Raw genomic sequence first — 11,463 nt, forward strand, 5'->3', positions numbered from 1 at the left:
TTTCTCTCAGCTTCCTTCTACTTCTTTACATGGATGTTTTCTACTGTGCATTTTCTCTTAATATTCATCTTTCTAGGTGATATAAAGATTAAAATCAATTTCTCTTACAAGTACCCCTTTTCTTTAATTAGCTTAGTTACCTTCCCTGGACCTTTCATCTGTCATGACCTTTTAGAGATGAGATAAATACACTAAGCATGTTATTTAAGGCAAGGACATACCATTTAATTAATGAGAAGACTACATTTTCAATATTATTCTCTATACTTTTCCTAACGCACATTTTTCTTATACCTGCTATACTTATTGAAGATATGCTTTTTGATTTGTTTGAAAATATTCCTAAATATTTACTTTGAGATGCTATATTAATTCTGTGCTTTTTAAATGTGATCAAAAAGCTTGAATTCTTCCTTTCCTTTCAAAAAAACCTAATGTCACAGTAACATAGAATGTAAATTATCTGGCAGTGGTCTGTAGGGAATTCCGCTTGCCATTATTTCTCCTTTTTTTTCCCTTTGTTATGATATATTTCTAGTGTCTCCCAATCCTTCTTTGACTTGCTTAACCTAATTAATTTCCATTTCCATTCAGTGCTGAAACTCCTTCATTTGTCTGAGTTTTACGTGTATATAAGTATACATATATACTATATACTCACATGTGTGTATACACACACATTGGACTTCCGTTTGTATTGCTCTCCAACACTTTCTATGGTTTCACAACTCTTCACTAGCTTTAACGTCATGTGCGTTTTTTGCTTTACCTATTAAACTGTCTTTATCTCAAGCCACAAGTTTTTTCCTTCTTACCCTTCTGATTCTCTTTCTGATCCCACTGGAAGGGAGTAAGCGAGCGGCTGTCTGGGCTAAGTTGCTGGCTGGGGCTGAATCACAACAACCTCCTTTCTTATTTCTCTATTTCTGGGCATTCTTCAGTTTCAGCACCTTATAAATGTAAATCCAGGCTAGCTATTTCCTCATCATGCACAAGAGAGAAGAGATACACTGAAAAATAAAATTCTGTGAAACTTTTTTATACTCCTTGTCTTTCCTGTCTGATGAAACTTCTGGCCATACCATAGCTCTTCTCTTTATCTAAATACTCATATAATTACTTGCTTGTTTCTCATCTTCTATTAGCCCAGGGTAGCCAGCATTAGTCCATTCACAGTTTTTACTTCCCATATGCCAACACAGTGCTGCTTTACCCTACAGATAGGTCACGATTTTGTAGCAGCTGCTTCAGCTCTGGTTCTGCCTCAAACAAAAGTTTTCTACTAAATCCACTTGGTAGTATTGATACTGGTATATACAAGCCCAGAGATAACAAATAAAGCAATAAGAAGACACATTTATTGATGGCACAGTGAGTTAAAAGTTGTAACTCATTCAAAGTGCAAGTGATCTCACCTCCTAAAAAAATTTAGGACATTAAGTATATTCAAAACATTACAGCAACCATCTCTTGCTGTATGAAAAACTTTGGGGTAACAAAATCTTCACAACTTACACACATACAGACCTCACTGGCAATATAATATATAAAACTTCTCGTTTCCCAACAGAGCTCAATTACGGGCTCCCAAGTGAAAAAGCTTGAATGAGTTTCATCCTAGGCTCAAGTGGGTCATTTAATAAAAATTGACCTTCCAAGTCTATACAGAATATTTATTTCTGAGAAAAAAAAAGTCTTTATTTGAAATTAACTCTAACATAGATCATATTTATGAAGTAAAATGTTCACTACAGACAGCCCCTTAAGTTGAAGAGTATCCATATATACAACTAAATGGTTCAAATCCTACAATTCAATTTCAACATCTAGCTGTAAACCCTGCAGATGCACATAGTAACTGTCAGGTTTTGCAGCTTGCAGAGTTATTGAATAAGCAGTTAGAAGTGTGTACAACTACTGTCTGTGATAAAGCTGATCATTGCTAAAAAAAAATCTCTTTGCATTCAGAAGAATGTTCAGTGCCTTGACTTGTAGCAAGTCTTTTCTGGATATTGGCAATGCCTACCTGGATACTTTATGTTTATAAACCATTAAAAAATACCTTGCTAGTGGAAATGTAAGGTTTTGAGGCTCATCTATTCAAATCAAACAAAAAGGTAACTTAAGAAACCTGCAGAATCATTTTCAGTGCTGCTGCAGGACAATGCAAACAACTGTCATGCACCAGCTAATATCTCCTGAGTTTTCTAAAGTCAGAGAGGCTTCTGGCAGGTTTAAAATGACATATAAATGATAAAAATGTCTTCCACATCCTGGAAAGCTCTACTCATTTTGAAGGCTGTGTTGACCAGGGTCAACCTACTCAATGTGGAACAAAAGATTGCTATGATGCTTTGTGGTGCATGGGAGGTTGCTGAATCTACTATGATCCTCCCAGAGAGTGTTTCCACTGTCTCATGATCTTTTCTCCACATCTATATCTCATTTATATATCTCTTGAACCGTTTCCCTGCTTGTTTTGTTCCTCTTTTACCAACAAACTCTCAACAGGTGTATCTTGCATACAAGGAAAGATCAGGACCCAAATACCTTCCTTCAGACAAAACCCAACAGGTGCTGGTTGCTTCCATTCAACAGGAGACCAAAATTCATGGCTCAAAGTCAGCCAATTTTAATTTATTTCTTCAGCATAAAATGAAATTTGAATCATTATTTCCCACATTTGTCCAGCACAAGCACTAACCCTCTTCACCCAGAGGCCTCTGTTCAAGATAAGCCCTCTCTCCATGGAGATCTTCTTTGTCTATATGTGTCATTCTTTCTGTCTAGAGCATTGAACAAGAGCAGTAGTGATCACCCCAAAAATGAGGGAAACATCCTCTGTAAAAAGATCAGAAGAAGTCCCATTATGCTGTACTGATTCCAATCAGTCCATTTTAGCAGTAGCCTGCTAGCAAATGCCTGCTTATTTCCTACTGACCACACAGCTGTATAGCTGCAGAAACAATACTTGGTATGTCTGAAGAAAATAGGTGCTGAAGTGTCTGAGCTGGGAGTCCCTACCATGATGCACCGTGACTAAATCCAGTGCAGCTTCACTGACAAGAGGCTGAGAGTAAGACAGAGAACAACCAGGTTTGCTACAGCCTCAGTCTTCTTGACAAAGGAAGATTGCAAATTAGAGTGAGAGTTTTCAGTTTGGACCTTTGAAAGATTTGGGCTTTTGAGCCACAAGCCTGGCCTTTACCAGAGGATAGCACTCAATCTGTCATCCCATCTCTCACTACACAGGTGTATACATGGGATGGATACATCAGTAGTATTTTGTTAGGATACTGCTACACCCTACTTAATGTTTCTAAAGTAACATTAATGGTTTCTAGTTTACAGAAGGATCACTTTAAAATGATGGATTTAAAAAACTTTGGTCTCTTTGGCTCATGTTTCTTTGGAAAATTATAGCTCCACGTTGTTACCAGCAAATCTCAGGTCCTCCTCTCCCTTTGCCTCTCTCTCACACACGCATGTGAGGATGGCATCTTACATATGTCTGCTTTAACATTTTTAAATTTCACAACAGAGTTATTCTCTTTATTCATGAACACTTCACTGAATGCCCACATTAAGAGATGCCAACTAAACCGAGTTTGTTCCATCTGCTATGACCATTTTCCAGCTCTGCCTGTCTGATTCACCAGCATCCCTCCTCACTGAGTCCATCGGGAGGTCTGCAAACAGCCGAGCAGAGGCTGCAGGTAACAGGAGAAGATGAAGCTCTGCAGACCTGAACAGGGATTAAGGAAAATGCAGTGGGCGGTTAAAACAAAATGGATATGGTAGGGCTTGAGTACCACTTCTGGGCCTGGAAGGTGCATTTAACAGGACTGTAAACTACCGCAGAATTGTACCTTGGGATAAATTAGAGCTCACCTTCAGTATCACCTTTCTGTGGTACTCACTGACATTATGACTTGGCAGTTCAGTAGACTACAGAGCTACCGATATACATCTATGACAAAACACTTCTGTTCATTTTTTATATTGATGGCTACAAAAATGGGGAGAAAGGCAATGAAGCAAAGCTGCGTATTTTCATATTGCTATAAAATGTGCTCAAATAATGAACAATTTAAAACATAAGATAATTTAAACCACCATATTTTGGCATATAAGCTGTTGGTACTGTGATGTGTTTCTTCTGTTGTTCATAAACAATGTCATTTATACAGTATCAAACAAACCATAAACTCGTATGTCCATCTACCATTCATCACCAAAAGAAAAAGAAGTGGGCTGGAATACAGCCTATTCCACGGAACTGACTGGCCTGTCATTTTAAGCCCTAAATCCTGTAACTGGGTTCAGTAGTACAGCCCTATGCTCAGGGCTCACTGGTCTGCTAAGCAGCAGTCCAAGAGGTACCACATCCCACTGGAGGACCTAAAGACTTAACTAAACTGAACAAAATCTGGTTTCCAAATTAAAGTTTATTCTATGCTTACAGTTGGAAAATAGAAAAGAAGACACAAGAAAATTCATACAACTAGCTGGGGACTTCATTAAAGTCAGTGGAGTTGTTCCAAATTAATAATGAAAAAGCAATCTGAACTTTGAGGTTATATTCTATTAGTTTCCTAATGCCATGTAAATTCTAAATTTGGGAGGCATCCTGCAGTCATCTTGGCCCTTCTTTTTTAAAAGAAAGTTCTAAGCAAATCTGCTGGTACAGCTTGGGCCATTATTTTATTATTTATTATTAAATCAAGACTGATTTGAGGAGATGTATTTGTGTCTATGGACAACATCAAGCAAGAGAAATGGAAGAGATGAAATTTGTATTCAAGTTGCCAGTCAATAAAAAGTTCCAGTTAAACAACTATGTGGAAAATGCACAGAACAAAAAATCCATCATAAAAGTCACACACATGGTTAGAAAAAATATTGTATTAGAAATGTATAGTTCCACATCTCCCTGCAGATGGAGAGTACCAACCATTAAAAGGCAATGCTGTCAGCCATCTGGCATATTGGTTGGCCTAATGTGTTCATGCGGTGTGTCAAGGCTAGGTATAATTTCACCACTTTCACAAAGTGCAGCTTGGGCTAAATGACAGAAGACCAACATTAATAACAGTAGCAACCTGAAAAGTTTAATATACTGAGATACTCGCTGGGTTGCATATAGGAATACCTTACTGTGTGTTGTCCCACTCTGGACCTAAAATGGCTGTTTTGCAGGAGATGTTGTTGCCTGGTGACCAAAAGTGCATCTCCTAGGCCACAGAGGGATGCGAACATTCAGAAATTGATTTTTTCCTGTTGCTCTTGAGGAGACCATGCCCACAAAATAGATTAGGCCAGCATATAATCATCTGTGCATTCTCCTTGCTGGCAAGCTTAAACTTGATATTGTAGACAGGCCTGTGATTTTGAGCTATTTGCCAACCAAGCAAGGGAAAAACAGAATAATACCTTGTGCGCTACTGCCCACAGAAAATGAAAGTAGACCAAGGCTCAGCTACTGTGAGACTGCAAGACACCCCTGCTTCAATTAAGTCTGTGTTGTACATCTAGCCTGTTCCGGTGCAACCTCCCAGTTGCTATCAGGCTCTCTTTCTTTCATTAGAATCAAGTAGTTAATTAGCCCCAGCCTGTCCTCTCTCCTTCTCTCTTTCCCTTTAACGCAGCAGTAATGATGTCTAATTACCAGCAGCAGTGGATTACAGCACCATCAGGAGCAAATCTCTCTGGCTGACAGCAAAGCTAAGCAGCAAAGCTTCAAGGAGAAAATAATTCCTAGCAAAGTATTTGAATATTTGCTTATTTTTGACCAGCTTGTGACTGTAGAGTCAAACTTGTCATTGCATCCATCCTGTTACTGCAGAGGGTGTGCTCATGCTGCCAGGCATGATCAATTTTAAAACAAAATTACTTTTAGCCATGGTGAGATCAAGTGATGGCCAGGAAGACAGAGAGGATGAGGCAGAGATTTGCATTTTGAGGATGTTACTGTTAGTGGCCCTCTCTGTGGACTGAATGGCCCTCTCTGTGTACTCAAACGTATGGGATAACAAGGAGGAAAAAAACCCTTCACAACAAAACAGAACAGTGAGGATGTTCTGAAATGGCCAGAAATTAATAAATTCTTAAGTAATTAGTAAGAGTTAAAGAAAGGAGAGAATGGGCTTTTAAGGCTTACCAACAATTACTATCTGATGAAAATCCAATCTTTCCCCCTGTAATTTAGGATTGCTAGCTGTGTGAAATCCTAGGCCTCTTGAAGTCAATAGGAGCTTTGCCACTGACTTTCTCCAGGCCAGGGCTCACATCCCTGTGTTGTCAAACGGGCCGTTTCTGAGCCTTCAGCATCTGGCAGGCCCTGCCCTGGTAAATATCTCACACAAACCACTGCCACTCCACTGAAGTATCTTTTGTAATGGGATAGTGACACCAGATTCATGAGTTGGGGAGAGGCATTTGTTTCTCAGAGCTGGATGTTGGATGAGAGTGCTAAGTATCCTCTTTTCTCATCTGTGTCAGACAACAGATTTATGTTGGCCAGCAGGAGGAAATTTTACCTACATGGAAGACCTTTTCTATGAGGGTTTGTATGTCAATGTTCAAGCAATGTTCAGGTACTCAGGAACTGCATACAGCTAGGCCATGCTAACTTTCCTTTCTTGATTTTATTAGCAGGCATCCTTACTGATCCCTACTTGGTTGCTTAAGCTATCTAAAGATTGTTCCTTTTATATGAACATAAATACATATATAGGGACATAAAGAGACATTCTCAGACTCTGAGGGTATGATTCTCCCAAATGAACAAAGGTAAGACCTGCAAACCACTCGACCTCTAACTGAAATCTCTGAAGGGGGAAAAAAAAAAGAAAAAAAAGGAGAAAAATTTTCATTATTTGGCCTGAAATTAAAATAGAAGAAGAGATGCAAGGTGGGACTCCAGGCTTCCACAGACAAGCCAAAGTCAGACAAACTGATCATCAAAGTCTTGTGTTTCAGAGACCCAGAACGGCATTTTAATTTTAAATTCCATCATGTGGAATTAAGGTTAGACTTTTTATTTAGTAGCATAGTCAATGTCATTTTAAAAAATACCAAATTAGCTTACAGTCTTGAACTTGCCATGAAGAGGATTGTCTTACAAATAAAACATCCTGCCTACTGGCTCTCCAAAATTTTTATTTCAGTAAGGAGAAGAGATCTCAAAAAAACCCAGTTTAACTGGAGATTTTGCCTTTAAACAACTTTTTCGTTATAAATTGTACCTACAGTACCCTCTGGGGTCAGAGATTAGCAATCAGCCATCTAATGGTGGAACAGAAATCTGCCAAATAACCGGAATCTCTAGGCAAACCTAGAACACTTTGGGCAATAAAAACCATAGAGAGGGAAGAGACTCCATCCAGAGCTTCTCTTTCACTTTCAGTCTTCCTATTTGTAAACTCCTTAATTTCCCATCTCTGCCTCCTCGCATCCATGACGGTGCTGATGACAAGGGGGCAAATACAGGCCAGCCCCTGGGAATGCCTGGGTTTATATGACTTCGGTGAGGCAGAGAAAGGCAGATTTCCCCAGCAGCCTACGTCACAACCCAACCCAGAATACTTTCCAAGAAGCCCCCTTTGCTGCGCCACCCAGCAACCTTCCCGTTAGGTCAGAATAAACCTGCCACTCAACAAAAAAAAAAAAAAAAAAAGGAGAGGGATTATTGCTCATCCAAGCCAAATGCCCAGGCAGAAATATTTTTAATTGCTGGGTTTCCTTTCCCAGCTCCCCCTCCCCACTCGCCCCACGCACAGACAAAAGAACCTTAGCTTGCGTGACCCAGAGCACAAGAAGTAAGAATCATGAGACATGAAGAGAGTTCAATATACAAAACCTACTTGCAGCCAACAGTCCCCATCTTCTTAAATAGTCAAATCTGTCGCTCCTGCCACCACCAAGCATACCAGCTCTCCCGCTGTCAGACCCGCGCCGAGCTCTGCGGCTCCGGCGGCAGCCGGGGGATGCCACACTACCCTTGCGCATCCGATTCGGTTTGAAGCCTTACGGCTGCGAGACTCGTGCAACCCCAGAAAGAGGAACGACAAGCACCCTTCCTTCGGGCAGGCGGAACCCTCTCGCCCTTTGTTGAGCATCCTCTCTGTTTCTCGCTCCCCGCCGCCGCCGCCGTTACTATCGCAGCCGGCGCTTCCCAGCCAGCCCGGCACATTCGTGCCGCTCGGCGGCTCAAGGGCTGCGGGTTACTATTAAAAAAAAACAAAAAAAAACCCCACAAAAAAAAAAAAAACAACCAAAAACCCACAGGAAAAAAAAAAAAAGACACCAGGAAAAAAAAAGAAAAATCAAAAAACCCGAACCGCTATCCCGGGGAAACCCCCCCCCCCCAAACCCCCGCCCGGCGCCACGCTTGGCTTTGTGCCAGGCGGGCTACCCCCCTGCGCTATCGATCAGCCCCGCCGGTGGCGGGGGGCCGCTGCCCGGGGCCCGCCACAATGGCCGGAGCGACGGCGACGGGACAATAGCCCACCCCAAACCCGCCGCGGCGGCCCGGGGAAGGGGGAGGACGGGAGGACGGAGAGGACGAGGAAGAGAACGACACCGACCCGGCAGGGTGTGTTGTGCGCACGATCGCTTTAAAGAAAAGGACCCACAAAGACCTCGGCAGTGTATAATGTGACAGGCAAACGCAACATGGTGATGATGACTTGGGGGAAGAGGGAGGAAGGAGCCAACTGTGGCTGCGGCTCCCCCTGTGCCTCTCGCTCCCGGAGCGGGCTGCAGCGGCCGACATAGAACAAGGAAGACAATTCTCTACTAACCGTGGTTTTGACTGGCACGTACAGCACTTGCTTCCCTCCTCCAGCACCACCACTGACCTCGTCCGAGTTGCCGAGCTGGAAGCCTTTAGATTTGACCCAGAATTTGAATTTGGCATTATCCGTAGAGCTCGACTCGGAGCCGTTCAGGAGCTGGACGATCCGGTCGTATTTTTTACGGGTCACCGTCTTGGTTTTTCCTGAGTCCCCGTAAGTCCTGAGACACCAGTCCTGAAACTGGCGGTACATGTCCCGGTCGCTGCTCTCCATAATCTCCTAGTACCCACACGCACACATGCACACGCCGGGGCGCAGACACACACACACACACACGCACAGGCACACGCACACACAGAGCCACGCACACGCCGCCCCGCAGCGGGCCGGGGTGCGGGGCCGGGCCGCCCCGCCGCACTTTGCACCTGTTCACCCAGAGCTCATGAAAAATGCATCCACCTCCGAGCTGGAGCGAAGGAGGTCCCGCTGCGGGCAGATCCCAGCCGATTTTTTGTTGTTGTTGTTGTGGTGGTGGTGAGGGGGGGTGAGGGGGCCGGGAGGGGGATGGGTGAAGGGGGGCAGCAATCAATTAAATAGTGTGGCAATGTTCTCCATTATTCTTTTTTTTCACAGGAGGCAAAACGGGTCTGGTGGAGGCTCCTCTTATCCTTCCAATGTACGTGATCAGTCTCTTTAATAATTGTGCAAGGCAGGACTATCCCACCGGCTCCAGCAGCGTCTTACCCGGAGAGGGTTCGGGTGGATAAATAATTAAAATCCTATCCCTCGGGTTAGCGAAAATATTGACTCGGATCCTTCTTCTTTTCAATACATCGGCTGCACCAGGATTCACCCTGGATAGTGCAGGTGAAAGGGGGAAAAATAAAAAAGAGGCGAAAAAAAAGAGCTCCCCCCTTCCTGCAGCCCGGCAGCCCCGCGCTGCCTCCTCGGAAGGCTGGCTGGCTGTCCTGGCGGGCTGTGCCTCTCCCGAAAGCTGCCTCGCCGCGCAGGATGCAGGAAGCACTGAAGGGCAAACTGATCTCTTTGCTCCCCCTTTATTCCACGGCTGGGCGGCTTTGCTTTATATATCCCCGTTCCGGGCATGAAGGTACTGGAAAGAAAGTTCGTTCTTACCTGCTATTTTCTAAGCCTAATACATCCGATCCACGTTTTAAGCACACATTTTTAATTACAAAAAAAAAGGGGAAAAAAAAGGTTTGTGAGGATTTCCGTTCCTCTTATTCAGTCCCACTGAATTTTCAGATGCCCTTTTTGGATTTTTTTCCTCTATTTATTTACTTAGCAATCCCTGGAGATGGAGAGGTAAAAAAGGAGAAAAAAAAAACCCAACAAACCACCACTGAACCAGATATATAGGATATACGCTCGGATATTGGACCAGAGGAGAGAGAAATCAGTCCCAGGAGGATGTTGGTAAAGGAAAGGAGGCGGCTCTCGGTTGCTCTGCCAGTGTAATGATGGTGTTCACACATGTAGGACTCCTCGGGTGCGGGGTATCCTTTGGTCTGTGGGCTAAACTGGCTACAAGGCATTCAAGTAAGTTTGCGTGCGGATGCTGAGCAAAATCCCCTTTTTTATAAGGAAAATGGAGAAAAAAAGCAGTCTTGATTTTTTTCCCCACCCTTTGCCACAGTTTCAGCTCACGCCGGAGATTTCCGCGCTCTGCCCGGTCTCCCCCGCCGCGCCAAGCAGGACAACCCCTCCGCAAAGGGAAGGTTCCGCGGCCGCGCTTCCTCTCGTCGCTTCTCCGCCGCCGCGCCCGCCCGCGCGTCCGCCATCCAGCGCCCGGCTCCGCGCCCGCAGCCAGCACCTCCGCGACTGGGGCACGCGTCCCACACGGGCCTGGCCTCAGGGTGCGCGCCGGGGTGCGCGCAGCGCCGCGCCGCTGTGCTCCGGGGCGCTTCTCCCCGCGCCGCGCTGCGCTCCGCGGCGGGCTGCCGGCGGCGGCGCACCGGGCCGGGCCCAGCGCCGCTCCGCGCCCCCCCCGCGCCCTGATTGGCCGCCGGGACAAAAGTTTCTGTGGCGACGGCGGCGCGGCGCGGTGACGGGCGGCGCTGTCCCATGTCGGGATGGCGCGCGCGGCGCCGCGGCGGGCGCGGCGGGGCGCGGGGACCCGCGTGGGCCCGGCCGTGGGCCGCCGGGCGGGGGAGAGGGAGGCGAGGGCAGCGTTTCCATGGCGATGTCTCCGGGAGCAGCACCCGTGCCCCCCCCCCTTCCCCGCGCGCAGACGGAGCGAACGGATCAGCTGACACATCATTAGCTTAGGACCTAATTATTGCTTATTGGAGCAAGAAACGCGCGCAGGGCCGCGGCGGGGGGTTCCCGGCCTCCGCGACCCCGGCGGACGCACATCACCAGCCCCCCCCGCCCCGCCCCGGCCCGCTTGCGGGCAGCCGCCGGCGGAGCGTGGGAGGAGCGGCGGCTCCGCGCACTTTACGCCGCTCCGTGCGGCGCGGCCGCGGTGGGGCTGCCCGCGGGGACACGTGGCCGGCGCCGGGCCGAGCTTCCGAGCGCAGAGCGAAGCGAAGCGCAGCGCCTCCGCGGCGACCGCCTCTCCCGCGGCCCGGCCCCCGCCCGGCGGAACGCGGCGCAGCACAGGGCAGGGACCGCACGGCCCCGGGCACCGCCTCCAGCGCTCCCCGCA

General features: G+C 46.2%; 1 protein-coding gene across 4 annotated transcripts in view; it reads right to left on the reverse strand.

The window, feature by feature from the left end:
* NOL4 (nucleolar protein 4) overlaps positions 1-9,071 on the reverse strand; it is a 190,917-nt gene extending 181,846 nt beyond the window's left edge. For all 4 annotated transcript variants that reach the window (XM_061995227.1, XM_061995226.1, XM_061995225.1 and 1 more), the window contains exon 1: positions 8,805-9,071. In XM_061995227.1, coding sequence (XP_061851211.1) covers positions 8,805-9,071 — 267 coding nt within the window. The remainder of the gene's footprint in view (positions 1-8,804) is intronic.
* Positions 9,072-11,463: the final 2,392 nt, after the last annotated feature.

The sequence above is a fragment of the Colius striatus genome, chromosome 4 (genome assembly GCF_028858725.1).
Source record: "Colius striatus isolate bColStr4 chromosome 4, bColStr4.1.hap1, whole genome shotgun sequence".
NCBI classification, from domain to species: Eukaryota; Metazoa; Chordata; class Aves; order Coliiformes; family Coliidae; genus Colius; species Colius striatus.